Source organism: Biomphalaria glabrata, chromosome 2 (genome assembly GCF_947242115.1).
Source record: "Biomphalaria glabrata chromosome 2, xgBioGlab47.1, whole genome shotgun sequence".
Taxonomy (NCBI): domain Eukaryota; kingdom Metazoa; phylum Mollusca; class Gastropoda; family Planorbidae; genus Biomphalaria; species Biomphalaria glabrata.
This window is the reverse complement of record NC_074712.1, coordinates 45882841-45908848: the sequence shown is the minus strand read 5'-3', so window position 1 is coordinate 45908848 and position 26008 is coordinate 45882841. Positions and strand designations below refer to the sequence as shown.

General features: G+C 38.5%; 1 protein-coding gene across 1 annotated transcript in view; it reads left to right on the top strand.

Annotated features, from left to right (window-relative positions):
• The window catches only part of LOC106059232 (uncharacterized), a 99180-nt gene extending 78127 nt beyond the window's left edge, over nt 1–21053 (top strand). The window contains exons 2-3 of the mRNA XM_056021207.1: nt 11691–13697; nt 18178–21053. Of these exons, the coding sequence (XP_055877182.1) occupies nt 12430–13697; nt 18178–19459 (2550 nt within the window). The 5' untranslated portion in view covers nt 11691–12429 and the 3' untranslated portion in view covers nt 19460–21053. The remainder of the gene's footprint in view (nt 1–11690; nt 13698–18177) is intronic.
• The last annotated feature ends 4955 nt before the right edge of the window (nt 21054–26008 follow it).

Genomic DNA, 26008 nt, shown 5'->3' with positions numbered 1-26008 from the left:
ACCCCACCTTTAAGAGGCTCGATGAGCTAACTAGAAGGGCGAGAATGCGTTACATCATGGGCGTAGCCAGGGGGGGGTTCTTGGGGTTCAAACCCCCCCCGAAATGAAATCCCCCCCCCTTGGGGGGGGGGGAGTCGGAATTTAGTGACTGATTTTTTGCTTTGATTTTGTTTATTTTAGGTGAGATTTTAATACTAAACCATCACTTGCCCTAGCACAACCAAAGGGGTTTTTAGTTTAAAACCCCCTACCAGGGGTGTTCGAGTTTAAAAACCCCTATCAGGGGGGTTCGAGTTTAAAAACCCCTACCAGGGGGTTCGAGTTTAAAACCCCTACCAGAGCGGTTCGAGTTTAAAAACCCCTACTAGGGGTTTTGAGTTTAAAACCCCCCACCAGGGGTTTTGAGTTTTAAACCCCCTACCTGGGGTTTTCGCAGTTAACTCCCCCTCTTCTATAAAACAAAACAAAAAAAAATGCAAACGAAAATCCCCTAATTCCAAGAGCACAGTTAAGGAAGATTTTGATTTTAAAACCCCGTCTAAAATTTACGATAAACCCCCTCTTTAATATAAAAAAAAGCTAATTACGCACTCAAAATGTTATGAGCGTAGCTAAATGGGTTTTGACTCAGTTTTGAGTTTAAACCCCACTTCAGTGGGGTTTGAAGGTAAAAAATACCTCTTTTTTTTAATAATAAAAAAAAAGCAAATTATACACTAAAAATGTTATGAGTGTAGTCTATGGGGTTTTGAGTTTAAACTCCCCTCCAGTGGAGTTTGAAGCTAAAAAGTACCTCTTCAATATAAATAAAAGAAAATTACTCACTCTAAAATCTATGAGCGTAGTCAAAGGGGTTTTGAGTTTAACCCCCCCCCCCCGCCATCTTCAGTGTAAGAAAAAAAAGCAAATTACGCACTCAAAATGCTATGAGCATTGCCGAAAGGGGTTTTGAGTTTAAACCCCCATTCAGAGGGGTTTGGTACTAAAAATACATCTTCAATATAAAAAAAAGCAAATTACACACTAAAATTATTTGAGCGTAGCCAAGCCAATCGGGGATTTTGAGTTTCTTCTACAGATGGCTTTTTTTTTAAAGTTTAAAACCCCTCCAGATGGTTTTGAGTCTAAGATCCCCCTACAGAGCATTTTGAGGTGGAAAACCCCCAACAGAAGATTTTGACGATAAAACTTCTCTTTTCGATATAAAATCTAAAGCAAACTACAGTCACTTAATTCCAAGAGCGTATTCAAGAGAGGTTACACATTTTTTACCAGTGGCAGGGCTCCATTAATAAACTGCAGTGAATAGTCATCTACCGAAATCGAAAAACACTAAATATAGCTCAACAAAGATGGCTAAGACAGATTTCAGGAGTCACTTATAGAGATCGGATCTAAATCAAGGAAATCCTATGCCGAAAGGGAGTCGACCCCTTAGTAAGATTGTGAGAGAACGACGCATGAGGTTTGCGGGACATGTTCTCCGACAAAATCAATTACGCATAAGAAGAGTTGCAATGATATCCTAGTACAACTTGACGCCACTCATTCATGGAGGTCCTCATGGTAGGTGGGAAGAGGCTTCAGACATTACCAGTGACAGATTTTTATTGAAACTGCTTGACGTCAAATGCTCCGAACGGCGTGGGAGGGTCTAAGTCAGTAAGAATAGCACATTAGGTTTTTGAAATAAAACTTTTTAATAGCATTAAAATGGACTGTAGATACCTCAGAATATGCATTTTGTTGGCTTTCAATACCAGAAATAGTGCTTGGCGGCGGGGCTTCTCCCCGCGCTGGGGAGCTACTGGCGCTTCCCCAGAACCCCTTGCTAGTAATGGCGGGGAGTCCACAATTTTATGGAAACAGCTTGACGTCAAATGCGCCGAACGACGAGGGAGGGTCTAAGTCAGTAAGAATAGCACATTAGGTTTTTTAAATAGAACTTTTTAATATCAGGAAAATGCACTGTAGATAGGCTACCTCAGAATATGCATTTTGTTGGTTTTCAATATCAGAAATAGTGCTTGGCGGCGGGGCTTCGCCCCGCGCTGGGGGACCTCCTAGCGCTCCCCCAGACCCCTTTTCTAGTAATGTCGGGGAATCTACAATTTTTTCACTAACTCATGGAAGAACCTATTCTAGGGCACAATAAACGTCTTCCGAAAGAATGAAGGGTCAGAATGTAATAAAGATTATGTACACACACACACACACACACACACACATAAATACATATAATTTTTTTTTCGCGGGGGGGGGGGTGTCGGGGGGGGGAGAAAAAAATTCACCCCCCAAAACCCCCCCCGAAAAAAAATCCTGGCTACGCCCATGCGTTACATTAATTTTTCAAGTGGCAAATAATCTGTTGTATTTGCATATTTAAATATAAAAGTGCATCCTTAGATCCCCTAGCTGACTAAAGGTGGGATGGCTGCCTGGTTGTGTCGTATGCGCTCTGGACTGTCGTCACAATGATCCCGGGTTCAAGCTTTGCACTTCAACATCCTTCGGGGTGGTTCGGGCTAGGATGAACATAATGTTCATTTCTGAAGGGACGTCTGAGAAGATCTAAAACAAGAAAGTGGAGGGTAGTTACAGGTGAGAGCTTGAAAAACAAAATCACAACTAACCTGGAAGATACCGATCTGAAATAACCTCATTAACCTTTGGTCTATATAGACATGACGAGCCCTGCAAGTATAAAAAAAATCTCTTCTGAAAATTCTAAGATCAACTTTTGTATATAAACAGAGCTATACATAGGGAAAAAAAGGTTACATTATAAACCAAAGACTTGTTACTAGTTTCAAAGCAGCTACACAATAAACTGCATGACGGGAAGACTCCAAAGCGGAGCTCATGTATGAACATGATTGCTTCCCCTAATTAGTCCCATGGGCAGAGACAAAGGGAATAATGCCAACGAGTAATAGTGACTCTCAGATTGTTTGAGAGAGAGAGAGAGAGAGAGAGAGAGAATGTACCATGAACTGACATACGAGAAAGTGAGACAAAATGTAGGAGGGCTGAGGTGTTAACTCTCCAGGGCATCTTTGAAAACGACTTCAGGAATCTAATTTCGACAGCACTTCCAGAGTTGTTGAAATTTTTTTTTAAATTCCGTATCGCCTCACGGCAGCCACGAGGAAGTTATTCATTCAGTTAGATATACAAATAGTAATTCACTTTGTGATGTGACAGAATCCCCAGTAAGTTTGGGGTTCTTACCAACAAGCAACAATAGAAAACACTTTTAGATGGAATAGTCTCTGACATCACAGTAAATGTTTTCACAGAGTTAGTGTGTTAAAAACACTGGTGCAAGACTGTATCTCCTTTAGCACTAGTGCAAGGCTGTATTACCTTTAGCACTGGTGCAAGGCTGTATCTCCTTTAGCACTAGTGCAAGGCTGTATTACCTTTAGCACTGGTGCAAGGCTGTATCTCCTTTAGCACTGGTGCAAGGCCTGACTTGATTTGACTAAAACATACCAGGCAACTTTTTTTCGTGCAATAAATCAAAGCGATTCTTACTTTTAAACAGCAGTTGAACATTGGAAAGAAAAATAATGATGAGAATATTTGAGCATCTCAGACATTCTCTGTCTGGCTATTCAACCATTCAAGGATATCTCCGTCTATCAGACTTTTATGCCTATCCATCTGTCTGTCTGTCTGTCCGTAGAACTCTTCTCTTCTTGTTTCACCTTTCCTACTCTCAATAACTATTTTTGTCACTCTTCTCACTTTTTTGTTTATATTTATTCTCTCTCTCCTCTCTCTCTCTCTCTCTTCTTTTTCCATTTACAAATCAAGACATCAGAGTACCAATCTACACATTACAGTTCCAACTATACATTAGAGTACCAATCTAAACATCAAAGTTCCAATCTACACATCACAGTTCCAACATTCGCATCACAGTTCCAACTACACATCAAAGTTCCAATCTACACATCACAGTTCCAATTACACATCACAGTTCCAACATTCGCATCACAGTTCCAACTACACATCATAGTTCCAACTACACATCAAAGTTCCAATCTACACATCACAGTTCCAACTACACATTAAAGTTCCAATCTACACATCACAGTTCCAACTACACATTAAAGTTCCAATCTACACAGTTCCAATGTACACAACAAAAGCTCACTCTACACATCAAAATACAAATCTTTCTGTGTACACTTCATTTACCCATGCACTTTAGTGTCTAGACTTGCATTGTTTGTTGTACATATAAAGTCTCAACTAGAACTTTGCTTATGTCAAAAATGTACCCAATTTATGTTCAGCATTGCCACTGTGCACTGCGTACTGTGCCCGTTGCCTAAATCCACTTGACTCACGGCTAAACTCCCATGATTCTCATAAATACAGACTTCCTGTTTCATTTTCCGCAATTACGAATCATGGCTGAGAACGTCAACATCCGTGCTGTGACGTAGCAGATCAGAGAATGTTAGCCCTCCCCCTCTTTCCAATGAAGTATTGATTTCAAAAGTATAGAACAAGACATTGAAACAGTATATGGCGTGGAGTGCTCTATGAAGTAACAGCAGACCAAATAGTTGAGTTTAAGTTCACGCTACCACTTCCTGTTTAATGTCAGGCTCCAGATAGAAATTAATTTAGATTTTAGTGTCATCTTTATAATAAAAAATGGATATTATTATATTACTATTAATTGCTGATAATTGTAAATATCTTTTTATCGTATGTTATTGTATAGAATGCCTGGAGGCATTTGGGCAAAGTATACAATTATTCTCCATTTCCTACTTTGCCTGGGCATTCTATAGAATGACTAGCTATGTGTCAGGCAAAGTAGAAAATGTCTAATTTCGAAAGATATTTATACACTAGATATAAATCAGTGAAAAAAATCACAAATGAACAACAGGATTTCTTTAAGACCTTTGTGGGTCCATGTCTTTACCCTATGCCAAGTGCAATTTCAGTGTTAAAGTAATGAAATAATCCTTGAAATCAACTAACCGTATTTTAAAATAGTCATACACATAAGTCATTATACAATTATTTAATTTTTTCTAACTAGCCTCAAATAATCAAATTGTAAGATTACAACGCAATGGGGAGGGTTAAACTGTCTACATTTCAAATTAATTCAATAAACTCTTAAAAGCTTTTTAAAAATACTTTTTTGTGTCTTCCTTTTTTTATTTTCCTTGGTCCTATTTATAAATTATTGTATGTTGAGAGAAATAAAAGCTTTGAGAACCATTGAGGCTTGCTAGACACCTTGAAACCCGTAGGGGGACAATAAAAGAGACAAAGTCTTACAAAGGAGGGCTGTAAATACAAACAAGACAAAATGAACGTTTACTGTAGCTGCCACTATGCCGTGGGAGGACCGCCATTCCAATTACTCTCAAATGACGGTCCCCTCTGTGGAACGGCGTGACGGACTTTTTTAGGACTGGGTTACCTGGCTATACCCACCCCGTATGAGTTAAAAAAAACAAAAGCTCACCTAAGGTAGCCCGGAAGATGTTTGCTTCCCGTTTTTAAGCCTATCCTAGTTTCATTACTAGACGTTTCCACGCCAAGGCGACGGGTGCTGAGTCTTCGGGTCAGTTGAGCAAAGGCAGAGATTGGGTCAAGTCAAAGTCCAACCAAATTTTGGCTTTTATTCGTTCGTTCCATATTCGTAGTTATAGGAACCAATTCTTAAACACGAAGTCTATAAATTTAATATATAGCTTTTCAAAGACAAATTTAATCAGGGTAGTAGGTGAAAGAATATTATGCAAAACTATATTATGAACAATGTACTTATGTGAAATATTAAATTAAAATGTTAAACAAAAGAAATCCTATTAAACAAAACCAACCTTATCTAAGGGAAAGAACTAAGATTGGATGATCATGATTTGTTGCTGTCGCCGGGTAGCTAAACTTACCATTTCGATCAATGCATGGCAGAAAAGATAAATGCTCTACTCTGATTGGACTATCTTTCTTGTCAGCAAAAACGGAAATAGTGCCAGATCTGACTGAAATTAAAAGCACCGAGCAGTGGCGTCACTAAGGGGTGCGGGGGATGAGGATCGAACCAGGCTACACCCAAAAGGCGTAACACCCAAGTGAAAAAAAAGGTATTTATTCAAAAGCAGACAGCTTACAAAATATAGGTGTCCAAAAAAAACAACAAAAAAAAAAAACGAGGTCTATCTTTGTGACTCTTTGTCTTACACAAGGTCTTAAAGTCTAACACTAACTCTAGGTCTTACACATGGTCTCAAAGTCCTACACAGGGTCTCTAGGTCTTACACAATGTCTCATAGTCTTACACGACGTCTCTAGGTCTTGCACAAGGTCTCCAGGTCTTACACAAGGTCTCAAAGTCTTACATAAGGTCTCAAAGTCTTACATAAGGTCTCAAAGTCTTACACAAGGTCTCTAGGTCTTATACGTGGTCTCTAGGTCTTACACAAGGTCTCAAAGTTTTTCCACAAGGTCTTTAGGTCTTACACAAGGCCTCAAAATTTTACACAAGGTCTCTAGGTCTTACATAAGATCTCTAATTCTTACATCATGTCTCTAGGTATTACACAAGATCTCTAATTCTTACATTAGGTCTCTAGGTATTACACAAGATCTCTAATTCTTACATCAGGTCTCTAGGTATTACACAAGATCTCTAATTCTTACTTGAGGTCTCTAGGTATTACATAAGATCTCTAATTCTTACATCAGGTCTCTAGGTATTACACAAGATCTCTAATTCTTACATCAGGTCTCTAGGTATTACACAAGATCTCTAATTCTTACATCAGGTCTCTAGGTATTACACAAGATCTCTAATTCTTACATCAGGTCTCTAGGTATTACATGAGGTCTCTAGGTAATACACGAGGTCTCTAGCTAATACACGAGGTCTCTAGCTATTTCAAGAGGTCTCTTACACAAGGTCTTACGTCTACTCACAAAACAATCAAAACGAATAACGATTTGTAAAATTTGTGCAAGTCTTATGCTGAATATTTCCATGACCTTTGAACTTGTTTGGCTTCCACTGCTGACTCTGATCACAGGATCGTCACACAGACCAACGGCCTGTCTTGTCACTGTTCTTGCTTTTGTAAGGTCTTTCTCCGGAAACAGGTCGATTCTGACATCTAACTTTTTACAAAGTCATTGACATATTTTTTTTTTTTAAACTTTCTTCTTGGCCCTCCCACATCTTTTTGTCACACACACTGATACACAGGCACACACACACACACATGAAAATCACAAAGAGAAAGAAAACGCATCACCTAGAATCACAGACTGACAGCGAGTGAACTACAGCGTAAGATTCTTACTAAGTTTGTATTTTATATTCGAAAAGGTCTTCTAAATTTCTAGTTCCCTTCCTCTCTCTCTCTCTCTCTCTCTCTCTCTCTCTCTCTATTTATATATATATATATATATATGTTCTCCATCGTCCATCGTGGTTCGATGATGACCACTTTGTCATCCAGGGGGCTGAGGGCTTTGCACTGGGGTTTTATGCCTCCTCATGTGGCTGGTGTGTGTGTGTATTTGCGCGCGCTTGTATGTGTGTGTAAACGTATGACTCGAGTCTCTTAGTTTTTTCTTAATTAATTTGTAAGTGTGCGCGTTTGTTTCTGGTCTACTGTTTTGTGGCAACATTATATCCTTTGTCTATAGAGGCAACTAATTACAATAGACAATCCTTGGCCTCACAGCTTAGTTAATAGTCATCGCCTTCTAATTGTCCAATCTCTCTGATGGGGCGTTCGGCTGCGAACATTTGTTATTCCGCCATGTTCAGTTTTTGATATTTGGTTGGTCAGTTGGTCAAACACCTTTACACTCTCCCCTTCCTCCAGTAGGAGACTGACTTCCAATGCGATAGTTATGTAGGAAAGTCAAATGGTTGTGTTCTACTTTGCAGTTTTTCTAAAAATGTTACAAGTGGTGTCCATCTAGACTTCAACCCCCAGCGGGCTCACCTTGAACTCACCTTGACTTATCACTTAGTCTTTTGGACCGTTGGGGCACCACACAACATATGTCAACCGTCTTTCTCCATTCCTCTCCGTCTTTCGCCTTGACTAGAATCTCTTTCAATGACAGGCCCGTCCTTTCTTCCCATCGCTTCCTCTGACTGCCGCTTCTTTATTTCCCTGGTACTGTTCCCTGTGGGAAGTTCTTTGCGAGCCCTTAAACATTTTTATTTTACTAGTTAGAATAAACCATAACTACTAACCAACTATCTGGGATAAAATGACCAACCAAGCCAATATTTTGCGTTGTTTCCCATTTAGTTCTTTGCAAATTCTCAAAAATTATTTAAGGCCTACTCGACGGTTCGACTGACCCAACACATAAATGGACCCAAAACTTGCCCTGGCCCTACACGTTCACTAGATGAGATGTGCTGTCGACAGCGACAATTAGAAAATACCTAAAATTGTATTAGATGTAGTGGAACTGTAGTGCTTTTACACGACTTACAAAACTTATATTTATGTTTTTTTTTCTTTTGAGAAGCTGTAAGCAACGTTTAGAAGACAACTTTTGTATTAAGCACCTAAAATCAATCTTATTCATCAGCAACGAAGCATTTATACTTGTTTTTAATATGACATAGTACACATAGAGAGGAATGGAGAAAGATGGTCAACTGATCATGTGTGGTCCCCCGACAGCTCAAAAGACAAAGGGATAGGTGAAGGTGAATACATACACATTCTTTCTCTTACTATGAAATAAATTTATTTTTTGAATTGGAACTGTCATCCAAAGTACCTGACCTTTTATTGGTCTCTAGCCAGCATTTAAAACTGGTTCTGAGGTGTCTTCTTCTTTGGCTACTCAGCGGTTCTGAGGTGTCTTCTTGGCCTACTCAGCGGTTCTGAGGTGTCTTCTTGAGCTACTCAGCGGTTGTACTGATTGCCAACGTTGTGAACTAGTCAGAAATGATTGAACCCGTAAGTCTGCCAGAGAAGCGAAACACAATAGTTTGAAGTGAAACAAGGAAAACAAATCCTCCATTATTTCGTTTCATTCGGAAGTTGTGCAGTTGTAGACAAGGGCCAGAGGAAGGAAAGGGAAAGAAGCCACAATAAAACAATGACGCTGGAGATAAGAGTTGAAAAGGGAGACTACTTGAGTTCAACGACAGAGGAGACAATTTGAGTATGTGTCTGTATCAAGTATCTCGAGATAGCGTAGAGATTAAAGCTGTTATTCACTGTCTCAGGAAAACACCCAGACCATATAATAAAGAGAATACAATTATCAGATTACAAGATACAGAAGTTTAGCTTGATATGATATGAGGAGGTAGAGCTGGCATGTCATTATATCTTCTTTCACATTGATTGAATTGAAACATTGTAAACGAACAGTTCTAAGTCTTCATTACTGTGTGTCACCAGAAACACTACCCTTAACCCAAAGATTCCCTTAATTTTTTAAAGTGTATATAATTGAGTAAATACTATTATTAGTAGCCTTTGATTGTCGCTGATGAATACCTTATTGGATAGATCAATAAAATAATTGAAAGAACTTATTTTAAAACACATAGAAATTATAGGATAGAATTTGTGTAGCGCAAGTCTCGTAGAACACTATGACACACACTACATAATATTTCGTAATACAATGTAGAATATCGGTATGTACATGCAGGACTACATCTAACAAAGAATGTGTCGGAATCAGATTGAAGACAGACAGTGCGTGCTGGTAAACCTTTGGACTGAACTAAGAAACTAAGACTAAGAGAAAGAGAAAGAAAGCTTTCCAATCTGATAGCCCAATCTGATAAGCCCAATCTGATAACCCAATCTTATAGCCCAATCTGATAGCCCAATCTGATAGCCTAATCTGATAGCCCGATCTGATAGCTCAATCTGATAGCCCGATCTGATAGCCCAATCTGATAGCCCAATCTGATAGCCCGATCTGATAGCCCGATCTGATAGCCCAATCTGATAGCCCGATCTGATAGCCCAATCTGATAGCTCAATCTGATAGCTCAATCTTATAACCCTAAGTGGCTCCTTAGACAAATGAATATTTACATGCAAGAAGCGAAGTGAACTTTGCCTCTCCAAAATGTGGACTGTTTAGTCCAAGAGGATTCTGCCTAACTTAAGGAGAAGTAATCTACACCAGCGCCTCCAGCGCCTTTCCAGACGAAATGAGCTCAACATATATGCATTCTATAACCTTCGTAAAGACTTATAGCCTTGATTAAAAATATCCTACCCACTTACGTAAGTCCGGCCGAGCAATGACGAGAAATGTATATATTGACCCGAACAGTAAACTAGGAAGGAGAGTATCCACAAGGAAGTACATCACTGGTCATTGACTGTAGAACGTGACTGGTCAGTTCAACTTCTTGTCTCAAAGAGACACGTACATGTTTAGTCTAGAGATGAACAACACCAAATACAACACTCACATGAATTCACATTCATCCTGACAAAGGTTTCAAATCAACTATTCAACGGATGATTCATCCTGTGCCAAGTCTTCAAAGTTCGTCTTTTCCATTGCCCGACCTTTTACCTTTCTGTGGAGTTCAAGTCTTTCGCCATCTACATTATTAAAGATTGCCATTTAATGGAGGGTATAATAGCTCTGGTCAAGTGATAATTTGGATGGCCATTTCTGAGCGACCTTTTCCTTGACTTCTTCCTCAGCTCTCGACCTTGGCCAAACCATTGAAGGTCACTTCGAACCTAATCTGGCCTGAGACTGCTACATGATTAAGGGATCTTAATGCTCTGATGGTCAGGTCTTCTTTGATTATCTCTCCAGCAGAGTTCAGTCCCTTGTCATGAGTCTCGCGCACGAGTCAATGCTATTCTACATTCAGTACAAAGGCAGCCTTTGAGGGAATGAATTTTTTTTTAGATGTAGTGTCTAGAGTCTAGACGGCAGAGCAACGAGTCTAGTTCATGAGAAAGATACACAGCCAATTAAATGTAGCAATGAGATGTCTTTGTGTTACAAATGTTTGATGAAAAATGTGAACAAAATCTAGTGTATATCAAAGTCAATAGACAAGAATATAATGCAAATATGTGAGAGAAGATTAGGATGAAAGATTGTGATCAGTTTAAACTAAGATGAATGTTTCTTTGTTTAAGATGTAAAATAATAGTTAGTTAATTGATTTAATTGCATAAGTATTGAAATAAAGATCATTAAAGAAATAATGTATAGTTCAATAGAAATTGTTTTCGGTGGTGACACTTCTAGTCTTTCTGAAAGTGAACTTTTCTGTCTAAAACTTGATGAAGCATAGTGTACACATTTGTAGACATTTAAGTATTTTAAAGACAGTTAAAGTCAATCAACTTTTGTAATTAGTTTCTTGGAGCTTGTATGGTTGTGACCACTTCTTCACTGACAAAGGGTTTGGAACTCGCTCGCTGTTGAGCTCCTACAAACCTCATTCACGAAGTACTGCGTTTAGATGAGTTTGTGTTTTAACATTCTGTTTGTGTATGCCATGTTTGTGTATGCCTTCTATGTTCTCTTGAGCGTATACTACTATTGTTAACAGGCTATATAACGAAAACTATGATTCAATATAACCTCTAGTGTTATTTGTATCTTTTTTTTTTTCTTTTGATTTTTTTTTTCATTAAAAACTGATACACGTTTTCTTGTTCTATTTTCAGCGTGTACAAGATGACGCAATACAAGCCAGTGCTCCGTCAGTGTAATAAAAGACATCTACATATTCTGTCAATGTGACGCAATGCTGTTGGGTGTATAGGATTACAGAGCTTCAGAAAGAGTTACATCAGATGTTTACACTGTATCCTGTTAAAGAGGGCCAGACCTAACAATTGTGTGCAAATCTGAGCTACGATACTTAACCTTAGTGAGCCTTCATACTGAACCCTCGTGAATCTCTATTCTAAATCCACGTGAGGTTTTATTCTAAACCCTTGTGAGGCACAATACTTGGACAACCAGGGCACGCTATATGAAAATACTGCTAAGAATTCTTCACTAGAAAACAATGTCTCATTTAAGCCCGTCTGTAACAGACTTGACCGCAATGGATGAATGACTTCACTCGCTGCAAAATTGTAGTGGAAATAGTCTTGAGTACGTCAGCATTTCTTGTATTTCTCAGGACGTCAAAGTTTGTCTCCTTATTCAAGTTGCTGATTCTCCAAGTCCTAAAGAAAGAACATCTGGAAAACAACATTTCTTGTATTTCTCAAGCTGTGGATCTTTTCTCTCTTTTTCATTGCTGCTGAGACATCCTCGTGAGAGTAAATAGAAAGATCAAAATGTGAAACTCAAGGAGAAAATGAAATTTGTGATTTCAGGTAATATTCTATAAGTTAATTTTATCCTAAAATATGAATTATGATTTGACATAAGAGAACATCAAGAAAGTTACAAATGGAGAGTTCAATCAAGGGCTCGCCTGTTAACAACACTGTCCTGGACATGACAACTCTCCCACTCTGTAATCTGATTCACCTCAGCTCCAACCTTTCCATCAATGAAACTTTGCACGAGATGTCCACACCTCAGAATCTGAATGAAACTTCCAGACAAGTGTCCGTTTATCTCCAAGTCTTACCTTACGTAGTGACAGTTTTGTACATTCTGATCTGCATCCTCGGACTTCTAGGCAATGGACTGGTCATCTACGTGGTCCTTGTGTTTGCTAAAATGAAAACAGTCACCAATATGTATATACTTAACCTCGCACTATCGGACATCCTCTTTCTAACTATGTTGCCCATTCTAGCCGTCACTGGCATCATCAAGCACTGGGTCTTTGGCTTCGCTATGTGCAAGATTTACTTTGTCATTTATTCCATCAACTTGTTCGGCGGTGCCTTCACATTGTGCGTCATGAGTGCTGACCGCTTCATAGCAGTGTGCCACCCAATCAGGGCGCTGAGATATAGAACGCCGAGGATCGCGCTGTTCCTTTGCCTCTGCATCTGGTCTTTATCGTTCCTGGTAATGATGCCGACAATACTCTACAGCCAAACGATAGAACACCGCAACCTTAAAGGGAAGTACACTTGCATCATACACTGGCCAGAGAACCAAGCGATGTCACCTGACAAAGCTTTCATCTGGTACTCCTTCATCTTGGGGTTCGCAATCCCAGTGTCCCTCATCTCAGTTTTCTATTTTTTGGTAATCCTTCGGCTGCGACAAATCGGAGCGGCGAAAAAGTCGAAGGAGAAGCGAAAATCTCATCGCCGAGTGACGCGGCTGGTCTTGACTGTCATTGCAATCTACGTAGTCTGCTGGTTGCCCTATTGGACATTTCAGGTGTTCATCGTTTTCAAAGACGTTAAAGACAGTGGCGAGAGCATGATTCTGCTTCTAAATGGGTTCACAGTCCTCTCCTATGCCAACAGTATGCTGAACCCACTGCTCTACGCCTTCCTCAGTGACAATTTCCGTAAAAGTTTCGTGAAAGCGTTTAAGTGTGTCTCCAGTTTGGAAGCCAAGACTTCGGTCTGCAATGAGAACAGCGTGTTCCCTAAAAGCAGTCAGGCGTACACCAGGAGCGGCACCACTGTGGAGGAAAGGATGGAGCTGTCTTGCATGGAAGCATGTTCGGGTTCGTCACCTCATCAGGAACAGACCACTGTACGGCTTCTGCAGGATGAGCAAGGCTTCCTGAAGCCTCCTGTTCAATTGTAACGATATCTTATCTCTGCTATTTCGCTAGAATCTGAAAATTTACATAAAGAAAAAGTATGTTTTATGTGCATATTTCTGTGTTTGATTAAGTATTACATTTTTATATATACTGTATAATTAAATGTTCACAAATAATAATATCGATGTATTAATAAACTAAACGACAAAATTAAGAAAAAGGATTGTACAGAAAGTACCGTATGTTTAAGATGGGCCACGTTAGATACAGACATATCACATAACTTGGTTTATGATATACTGAAAGTTTTCACGTATATATCCATATTTAATAAATTTAAAGATCCATATAAATGAAATACTATATTAAACTATATACATGATACATAAATACCATTTACATATTTAAATAAAGTACTATATACATACTCTTGCATCTAGGGACAATCTGACGTAATGTGACTAAACTTTATGTGAAATTGCATGTCAAATCTTGTCTTTTGATATCATTGTGTAGACAGTATTCTTTTTTTTTTATTTGTTAACTATTTTTGGTTCCTATTTTTCATTTTAAATATTTTGGATTCGTTTAGTTATATCCTTATTTCCTGAATGAAGTAGCTCTTCTAATTGTTTTCTTCTTGGAATGATTTCTTTAGTCAAATGGTGAGTTGGTTTGACTGGAGAACATACGAAATATTCTAATAGGGCCCAATACAAATTTCTTTAAGTCTTATTTAAAATTCTGTTCTGGCTAGTATCTTGGGTCTTATGCAAATCCACTACTATTTCATCAACTACATTAGTCAAAGAATATTGCAATGGACAAGATGAACGTACTCATTTATTAACACTTGGGGATGTCGGTCTCGTCTACTGATCCGTCGTTACGTATCTATCTCTAGAACTAATCAACCTTCTTCTAAGCTGTCGCCATGTTGTTCTTCCTTGTTCGTCTATTCTCTTACGTCATTCGTCTGTCTGACTACGTCACTACTTTGACCGTCGCTAACAACAATGCACAATATATTTATCTACCGAAACTAACATACTCTCTAACTAAACTAGTATACTACAATTCCAGTTCTTTTGTCCTTATTGTGTGTGCGTGTGTGAACATATCCTGAATTGTTTGTGTTAAATCAACGCAGACGTGTTTCAGGCGGGTCATTTGTTGGCGTTGACTAAATGAGTGTTAAGACGTGCTAAGTTACATCTCGTAAGCTGGATCAGCCTAATAGTGAAAACCTATTTGTTGCAGTCACTAACTTGACTGAAAGTATACAATAAAGTGAAAAAAATATGCTTCACAATAAAAACAAAGACTGAAGTGGACTGACACGCCATTTACTAATGTAATCTAATATATATATATATATATATATATATATATATATATATATATATATATATATATATATATATATATATATATATATAATTGAATGTAAGGTGTATGTATGTATGTATGTATGTATGTCCCGCACAGAAATAAAAACCGTTCGACCAATCTTGATTCCTGGTATAAATGGACCTTAGATCATAGTGGAGACCGTAGTGTACGTTTAATGTCCCTCCCACTACCGAAAGGCTCTAAAATTATAAATAATAAAAAAAAATTAAATTAATCTCTATTAAAGAACGAAGCGAAAGTCGGCTGAACCCATTGTCACATTCTATTTTAATTTTCCTGGCAAAATTAAACCATTTGAAAGGAACATTCGCCACGTTTGACATATATCTAAATCCAATGCATTAGACCAGTAATAGCCCAAGTCCTGCTGGCCGCGGAACATATCCGTCTAGTACATAAATAAAGCTTGCCTATTTGCTTCTCTGACCAGTCTGTGTTTGCTAGTATGTGTGTTGTTAGGCCTCCACGTCAATTTGTCTTCGTTTATGTCTATTTTTACTTTCCAACACCCACACACAAAAGCCAACTACTTACAAATCATGCCCCCAATGACTTGTCATCACTTTCACTTTCACCTATCTCTTAGTCTGTTGAGCCGTTGGGGCACTACGCAAGATTCTTCGACCGTCTTTCTCCATTCCTCTCTCTTGGATAACGTCAGGCCTCGTTCATTCTATTATGTTGTTCTCCCATCGCTTTCTCTATCTGCCTCTTCTTCTTTTCCTGGCACTGTTCCCTGAAGGAAGGTCTTTGCGAGCCCCGAAGACCTTGTCATATGGCCATAGAATTTTAGTTTGCGTTTTTTTTTACAATCGTTAGCAGGTTATAGTCGGGTCCAATGGCTGCAGTAACCCTGTCTCAGATCTCTTCCTTTCTGATTCGGTCTGTAAATGTGATACTTAGGATCCTTCTAAAGCAGAAGATGCTACAGAAGATGTTACAGAAGATGCTACAGCCTTGTCATAGTTTGACATACTATCTGTTTTAAGAACTCTTTGAAAAAATGCTACATTTAGTGTATATATTTATTTTATTTCTTTTGCTTTATCGATAAACAATGCACTTTATACTAAAGCCGTGAAGTTTATGACTGCATTTAAATACTATCTAGCTCTCTGGCTGATTCAGCTAACAAGATTTCAATTAGTCATAGGGCACTCGGTTAAAGGACCTTTTTTTTAAAATCAACAACAACACCTTTGACAAAAAATACAACTTTAATGAAATGTTTTGTATAGAAATGTATGTTGAATTGTTACAACTTTACACAGGGGTTTCGGATATTCCTTCAGAATTAAAGATGAATACATTCTAGCCCAAACCTCAAGCAGAAAGGAGGGGGAATGGCGGTGGACAGGATTCAAACCCATGACCATTAAGACGACAGCTAAGAGCGCATACTACATGACCAGGTAGCCATCTCTGACCTAGTTAATTCATAAAAAGAATTAATATTTTATTGGTTCATCTATTTCCTTTCTTTCTACAGGACGTATAGATGTATATAATGAAATCAAGCCCTTATACTGAACTGACAATTTCACAAGAACTATTGAAAACACATCATTTAACTTCAAGATCTCAAACTGACTAGTGGGATAGCATTACCGTTTTAACGCCGGTGTTATCTCAAAATCTAATTTCTTTGTCCAGAATTTATCAACAAATAACCTTCTGGCTAGGATTACAAAGAAAACATTGGTTGCTAGGCTAAAGACAGACTGAGATACCAGCTCTGAGTGGAGAAATGATTTGTTGCATAACGCTCACGAAAATTGTGGCTACAGCGAAATGACCGTGTTTGAACAATTAATTTCCAGCGATGTGGAATGTAGAAAACATTGTATGATTGGGAAATGTAAAAGCTGGACCGCTTCTAGCTGGAACTGAAAGCACAGAAACAAATACGTGGGAGCAGGTTGTCTGAGATCGTCAACAGCAAGTCTTTTCTGGTTGGTATAGATTTTATACAAGTCTTTCAAATAAACTATTACGAAACAAACTATGTATTAATTCATGTAAACTGTTAATCACTACAAACAGTGTGGATATGTAATCTCATTAACGATATTTAATTAAATGTTTCCTGTGGATCTAGTAATTAGAAGATTCCCATGTCGGAAAACTTTGAAGAGCTTTGTTTAATCTGTATTCGCTGTACATAAAATAGAAAGTTTTGAAAATCAACATATTGAAAAGTTCTAAGATAATGTGTGTCTGCCCTTTTTAGCAGCTTAAAATCACATTTTAAAATCTCTTTAGCATGTAGCACAAATTCATTTTTATTTTATTTTTTAATTGGTAAAAGAGATTTTCAATATGGAGTTCAAGATGTTTTCTTAGTTTGTCTGGTTATTTTAAAACATAATGACCCTCTCGCTCTGTTACATGATGATGTGAAGTTGACCAGCTTTGTACTGGACATTTAAGATGTTTCGTTGCCCATTCTAATTTTGAAACTGTGTCTTCTGTGCAACCTACTGGTCACCAACGTTGTCCTGATCTTCGAGGAGTCAATGAAAATCGTCACAAATATGTAAACCTTGAAGTTCGCGGGACATCATCTTTCTAATTCTGCTGCCCATACTGACCACCACATGCACTACAAATTCAGTCAATGTTTACGGCCTTCACCTCTACAAACGTACATGTCAGACAACCAAATATGAATATTTATTAGCATTATTTTTGCATGCGCAGTATCATAACAAACTTTTCTTTTTCACTCCACAGAATGCATGACTACTTCTTATTAAATCTCTGCGCCAGGGTGCTATACGGAAATATTGAAACCAAATCAAGATACTAGTAGTACATGGTGTTATTATAGTTATATCTCACTCGGTTGAGTGTCTCTATATTAATCTACATATATGTGCAACACTCTAAAAAATAAAACGTTGGAAATTCTCTTTGGATAAAATGAAGTCAATACTAACTCGATGGAAGTCTAAATAAGCTACAACAAAAATTTCTTTAACATCAACAAAGATACAAGTCAATAAAGCACAGGATATAAAACCCAAAGACTGAAATAAGCTTTTACCACGTGATAATGATTAGGATTTAAATTGAATGTAACTTAAATATTCTAACTAGTGATATAAGGAGGTACATGGAAACAGAATGGAAACTACTAAAAAAGGCTATATTGACAACATTGTTCTGGACATGACAACTCTCCCACTCTGTAATCTGATTCACCTCAGCTCCAACCTTTCCATCAATGAAACTTTGCACGAGATGTCCACACCTCAGAATCTGAATGAAACTTCCAGACAAGTGTCCGTCTATCTCCAGGTCTTACCTTACGTAGTGACAGTTTTGTACATTCTGATCTGCATCCTCGGACTTCTAGGCAATGGACTGGTCATCTACGTGGTCCTGATGTTTGCGAAAATGAAAACAGTCGCCAACATGTACATTCTGAATCTGGCCCTCTCTGATATACTTTTTCTTGCCATGTTGCCAACTCTCGCCGTCACTGGCATCATCAAGCACTGGGTCTTTGGCTTCGCTATGTGCAAGATTTACTTTGTCATTTATTCCATCAACTTGTTCGGCGGTGCCTTCACATTGTGCGTCATGAGTGCTGACCGCTTCATAGCAGTGTGCCACCCAATCAGGGCGCTGAGATATAGAACGCCGAGGATCGCGCTGTTCCTTTGCCTCTGCATCTGGTCTTTATCGTTCCTGGTAATGATGCCCACAATACTCTACAGCGGCACGCACGAACATCGCTTTCTAAAAGGGAAGTACACTTGTGCTCTTACCTGGCCAGCGAACCAAGCCATCGCTTCAGACAAAGCCTTCGTCTGGTATTCGTTCATCTTGGGTTTTGCTCTTCCGGTCGCCCTGATTTTTGTTTTCTACTTTCTTGTCATCCTTCGCTTGCGACAAATTGGCGCTGCAAAAAAGTCGAAAGAGAAGCGAAAATCGCATCGCCGAGTGACGCGGCTGGTCTTGACTGTCATTGCGGTGTACGTGGTTTGTTGGCTACCTTACTGGACCTTCCAGGTGTTCATCGTTTTTAAAGACATAAAAAATAGCAGCGAAAGCATGATTCTCTTGCTGAGTGGGTTCACAGTCCTCTCCTATGCCAACAGTATGTTAAACCCACTGCTCTACGCCTATGTCAGTGACAATTTCCGCAAGAGTTTCGTCAAGGCGTTTCAATGCGCTTCTTCTATTGAGGCCAAGAGGTCAGAGTGTAATGAGAATAGTACGCTTCGCAAAGTTAGTCAGACAAACACCAGAAGCGGCACCACAGTGGAGGAGAGGATAGAGCTGTCCTGTATTGACTCGACGTCGTCGCCTCTTCAAGAGCATAACCTGGTCAGACAAGAAGAACAGGGTCTGCTGAACTCTTCTAACCAAGAGTCCTGAAAACAACAAAAAAACAACAAACAATCCAGTTTGATTGTGCTGCTGCATTCAAAGCTTAGGCTGCTTTCCATAGCTGTAGTGTCCGTGGTCTTCTAGCAACTCTTCATTTGTCAACAAGTGTTACAATATTCTATATTAAAGTTGACTATCATTATCAATTTGAAATGAGGAAAGATGCATAATGTTCTTATTCTATGTTCATATATTGTTTTTATAATATGATCTAATTATATCTTAGCACTGTCAACTGATTTTTTTTTACCTGTAATCAATTTCCACTTTTCTTTTTGTATTTGTGTTTTTGTCGTTGCTTTGATTCTAGTTTTTACTTTGTTTGTGGATCTAGTTTCATTTCCTTACTTTACATCTGCCATCTCCTGTTAGCCAATTATAAAGCCCGGATTCGTTATATTGTGCCTCTACTGCTCCGTATTCAGAAGTTATAGCCAAGTTATGATTGATATTTTATACATTTAAATACTGCACTAGTATAGCGTAGTTCTTTTTTTTTAGAAATATTTATTAAAAGATTAATGTGACAATGTTGTAGAATATTAGTAATATATGAAGCATGTATTCAGTACTTTGGTCGGATCCATTGAGACCAAGAACGGCTCCAGAACTTTTGATGGAAATGAAAAAAAAAAAAAGAGGGGGGCTTCGAATTTTTTTTTGGGTGGAGAGGGTTAGGAGGTGGGAACAAAGAGCAGAAACACCGGTCCCTCCCATGTTTTCATTCACAAACCTAAGAGTATGAAGAGGATGTGCCAGAAGGTGTGTGTGGGGGGGTAGTTAGTCGTTTCTTTGAATTGTAGACCAGACTCGACACTGTTCTAATGGGACCAGGGCTAAAAATGACCGGGCATAGTTGCCTGGTGGTTTGGTATGCGCTTAGGGCTGTCCTGAGATTGTCTTTAGTACGAATCCTGGTTGCTTCTTTTCCCCCCGTCCCGTTCTGCAGGACGTTAGGACTAGGGCGTAATAACCTTCATTCATAAAACAACACCCAAAAGAAACAGACACTTTTTCTATTATGATTATGAATGAACCAGATTTTTGTTAATGCACTGGCCTATGAAATAATTTAATTCGAGTTTTAAACTTGATCAAATGGCCACACTGTCCAAGCTTTAAGTATGTAACACTATGTCTCTGAATAAGTTTTCACGAGAAGTCTCTCATGTAGTGGATAATGGGGTAATTAACTCGAAACAGAGAAGTATACATTTATCGCTTTACAAAATAGTTGTCAACATAATTGAAAAATATTAAGAGTTAATTAGAGGCATGGTACGGGCTGTTAGTAGAGTCTGACAAGCTCTGGATTAACACATAAAACTTATTGTAATTTTTTTTAAATGAACGTCTGTAATTTCTAAGATAAGATATTTACACATTTCAATTTCCCCGCACGCAATAGCAGAGGAGGCTCAGGAAGAAGGGTGGATGAAGAGGGGCAATAGCCATGCCTTTAACATTCAAGTTAAAAAAAAAAATGAGTTAAATGATTTTTTTTTCTTCGATTAAAAAGTTTTGTAAGCCTAAAGAAATTCTTTTTGAATCATATTACTTTGGAACCCCTCACTTTAACAATGAACCGTTAACGGCATATACATGAACCGTTAACGGCTAATACATGAACCGTTAACGGCTAATACATGAACCGTTAACGGCATATACATGAACCGTTAACGGCTAATACATGAACCGTTAACGGCATATACATGAACCGTTAACGGCTAATACATGAACCGTTAACGGCTAATACATGAACCGATTTGAAATAGTTCTCTAGCTACTCCTGCTGAATTTATTTTAATAATAACTGTCATCGTTATAATTTAGAGATTTTTTCATGATCACATTATCTGAACGTGTGACTTACTTGACTTAAACCATTTGACTCCCAGTAGAGCCGCACGACTTACTTGACTTAAACCATTTGACTCCCAGTAGAGCCGCACGACTTACTTGACTTAAACCATTTGACTCCCAGTAGAGCCGCACGACTTACTTGACTTAAACCATTTGACTCCCAGTAGAGCCGCACGACTTACTTGACTTAAACCATTCGACTCCCAGTAGAGCCGCACGACTTACTTGACTTAAACCATTCGACTCCCAGTAGAGCCGCAGCAGTAAGCAATGATAGAAACGATTTAAAGTTTGTTTTTTTCTAAACCTTGACGCATAACAAAATGAATCATGTTTATTTCAGATCATCAGTACTTTTGAGTAGCACCCAGAAAACACAAAAAGGGAGTGGGGAGGGGGTGGACTAACAAACAGTCCATCTGAAAACCGGGACGATGTCCACTTCAAGACCTCTAGACAAATTAAACTCGGGGAACTCGGGGAACGCCGGGCTCTGATGGAGTCTTCAGGCTGGAGTTGGGTGTGGAAGTGATGTCTGATTTGTAAAAGGCTTGTGGGCCGGGTGGATGTGGAATAAGGTGAGAGAGTCAGCTCCGCTCACTGGAGAGCCGCGGCTCTATTGTCGATCCACTACCCGACTCCACTTTTCTCCACCACCTCCCCTGAATCACTGTGTACGAGCCACTACCAGACTCCACTTTTCTCCACCACCTCCCCTGAATCTCTGTGTACGAGCCCGGACTGGAGTACGTAATGGCGTCCTCGCGTGTCCAGTTCGCCGTGGTCTGGTCATCGACTTTGTAAAGGCCACTTGATAGTCACAGAGAATGAATCTCGAAGAAGTCATAGAGATACAATGTTTTTAAATTAATTCAAATCGAATATGAATTCTAATTCACTTGAAAATCAACACTATTAAGAGCTTTTGGAGCCTCGGCCTGGGTTCTGAATTTCTGGATATTTGGGCTCCCCTGAGTCCATCCATATCTGAAGGTACCTGACATTAGTGGTGGGGGGGGGGGAGGAAAGGTAGTTGGTCGTTGTGCTGGCCAAATGACACTATCTTTAACCGTCAGCCATAGAAACAGTTGATCTTTACATCATCTGTCCAGTGCATCTTAATGTCTGAAAGCAGCATTTTGTTAAAATTGGGCGGGGGCAAATTTATAATAATTACTTTCAAATAATTTTTCAAGTAGAATATTAGTTTTCTGATATGTTAGACATGTGATGTGAAAAAGTCTTTGTATTGATTGAAAACATTCAAGACACTTTCTCGTGGTCTAAGTCCAGAGGTCGAAGCTACCACTGGAAAAAAAATCTCATAATCCCACCTATTTCCTGACTAATTCCCCTTGTGACGGCAAATGTGCTCTTAGCAGAAGGTCTACCGCTGTGATTAAATCTAGTCCTTAAACCCCAGTGGACCAGCAACATCACCCAAACATCAACTGCAGCTGAGACCTGGACACTGCAGCCACTTCAACCAATCACATTAGAGACTTGAAATGGTTTCTTAAGCGACCTACAGGACTTTTTTTTATTTTACGTTTCCAATTAAGTTCAAGTTCAAACTAGCCGCCACTTGTTTTGACCATTTTTTTTTTGTATTGGGGGAGGGAGCGGAACGAAAGTGGATTGAATGTGGAAGATTTTTTTAATAGAAGACGTTTTTTTTCCCCTCAACTTAATTGAATTTAGTTGTACAGAAAGTTTCTTAAGTTCAAGGTTACATTCGTAGAATTTGGACGTGTGTGTGTAAGGGAAGTTTTTTTTTTAGCTAGAGATAAAGCCTAATAGAGCCTAGAGATATGGCCTTATTAAGCCTAGAGATATAGCCTAATAGAGCCTAGAGATATAGCCTAATAGAGCCTAGAGATATAGCCTAATAGAGCCTAGAGATATAGCCTAATAGAGCCTAGAGATATAGCCTAATAGAGCCTAGAGATATAACCTAATAGAGCCTAGAGATATAGCCTAATAGAGCCTAGAGATATAGCCTAATAGAGCCTAGAGATATAACCTAATAGAGCCTAGAGATATAGCCTAATAGAGCCTAGAGATATAGCCTAATAGAGCCTAGAGATATAGCCTAATAGAGCCTAGAGATATAGCCTAATAGAGCCTAGAGATATAACCTAATAGAGCCTAGAGATATAACCTAATAGAGCCTAGAGATATGGCCTAATAGAGCCTAGAGATATAGCCTAATAGAGCCTAGAGATATAGCCTAATAGAGCCTAGAGATATAGCCTAATAGAGCCTAGAGATATAACCTAATAGAGCCTAGAGATATAACCTAATAGAGCCTAGAGATATAGCCTAATAGAGCCTAGAGATATAGTCTAATAGAGCCTAGAGATATAGCCTAATAGAGCCTAGAGATATAGCCTAATAGAACCTAGAGATATGGCCTAATAGAGCTTAGAGATATAGCCTAATAGAGCCTAGAGATATAGCCTAATAGAGCCTAGAGATATAGCCTAATAGAGCCTAGAGATATAACCTAATAGAGCCTAGAGATATAGCCTAATAGAGCCTAGAGATATAGCCTAATAGAGCCTAGAGATATAGCCTAATAGAGCCTAGAGATATAGCCTAATAGAGCCTAGAGATATAACCTAATAGAGCCTAGAGATATAACCTAATAGAGCCTAGAGATATAGCCTAATAGAGCCTAGAGATATAGCCTAATAGAGCCTAGAGATATAGCCTAATAGAGCCTAGAGATATAACCTAATAGAGCCTAGAGATATAGCCTAATAGAGCCTAGAGATATAGCCTAATAGAGCCTAGAGATATGGCATAATAGAGCCTAGAGATATAGCCTAATAGAGCCTAGAGATATAGCCTAATAGAGCCTAGAGATATAGTCTAATAGAGCCTAGAGATATAGCCTAATAGAGCCTAGAGATATAACCTAATAGAGCCTAGAGATATGGCCTAATAGAGCCTAGAGATATAACCTAATAGAGCCTAGAGATATAGCCTAATAGAGCCTAGAGATATAGCCTAATAGAGCCTAGAGATATAGCCTAATAGAGCCTAGAGATATAGCCTAATAGAGCCTAGAGATATAGCCTAATAGAGCCTAGAGATATAGCCTAATAGAGCCTAGAGATATAGCCTAATAGAGCCTAGAGATATGGCCTTATTAAGCCTAGAGATATAGCCTAATAGAGCCTAGAGATATAACCTAATAGAGCCTAGAGATATAGCCTAATAGAGCCTAGAGATATAGCCTAATATGAGCCTAGAGATATAGCCTAATAGAGCCTAGAGATATAGTCTAATAGAGCCTAGAGATATAGCCTAATAGAGCCTAGAGATATAGCCTAATAGAGCCTAGAGATATAACCTAATAGAGCCTAGAGTTATTGCCTAATAGAGCCTAGAGATATAGCCTAATAGAGCCTAGAGATATAGCCTAATAGAGCCTAGAGATATAGTCTAATAGAGCCTAGAGATATAACCTAATAGAGCCTAGAGATATAGCCTAATAGAGTCTAGAGATATAACCTAATAGAGCCTAGAGATATAACCTAATAGAGCCTAGAGATATAGCCTAATAGAGCCTAGAGATATAGCCTAATAGAGTCTAGAGATATAACCTAATAGAGCCTAGAGATATAACCTAATAGAGCCTAGAGATATAACCTAATAGAGCCTAGAGATATAGCCTAATAGAGTCTAGAGATATAGCCTAATAGAGCCTAGAGATATAACCTAATAGAGTCTAGAGATATAGCCTAATAGAGTCTAGAGATATAGCCTAATAGAGCCTAGAGATATAGCCTAATAGAGCCTAGAGATATAGCCTAATAGAGCCTAGAGATATAGCCTAATAGAGCCTAGAGATATAGCCTAATAGAGCCTAGAGATATAACCTAATAGAGCCTAGAGATATAGCCTAATAGAGCCTAGAGATATAGCCTAATAGAGCCTAGAGATATAGCCTAATAGAGCCTAGAGATATAACCTAATAGAGCCTAGAGATATAGCCTAATAGAGCCTAGAGATATAGCCTAATAGAGCCTAGAGATAGCCTAATAGAACCTAGAGATATGGCCTAATAGAGCCAGTAGTTGAATATCTTTCTCAGTTCAGCTTGTTAGTCCTCTCTCTGTGGTTCATTCACTTCACAACCACAAGATTTAGTATGGCCTGTCTCCAATCAAACACAACATTAAAAAAAAATTACAACGATTTCACAATTTAATTTTAAGCTGATTAGTATTTATGACTATCTTGCTTCAAAAGTGACGGTATACTAAATATGCGACTGTGTACTAGAAGTATTTCAGAATTGTGCAAATAAAAAAATGAACTATATATCTACTGTTATTGGACCGATTTTAGAAACAATATTTTATTCTTGTACTTTAAGTCATTGGTTAATATGCATGACTAAATGCATGACGCGTAGGATGTAATCATCTTCTTTTTTGAAGTAACGTCTGTATTATATAAGATAAGATGATTCTGTTTTCGTTTCACTAACATTATCATACATAATCTATCTTACTAAAAAGTTGAAATAAATGTCATCATATTCGTTCACATAGTGTATAAATTTAAAAGAATAAAACCTACCGTTCACTGAAAGACCCGTATACAAATTCTCTTCTACGCTATTAATGTAATCGGGTAAATGGACTTGTCATGTCACTGAAT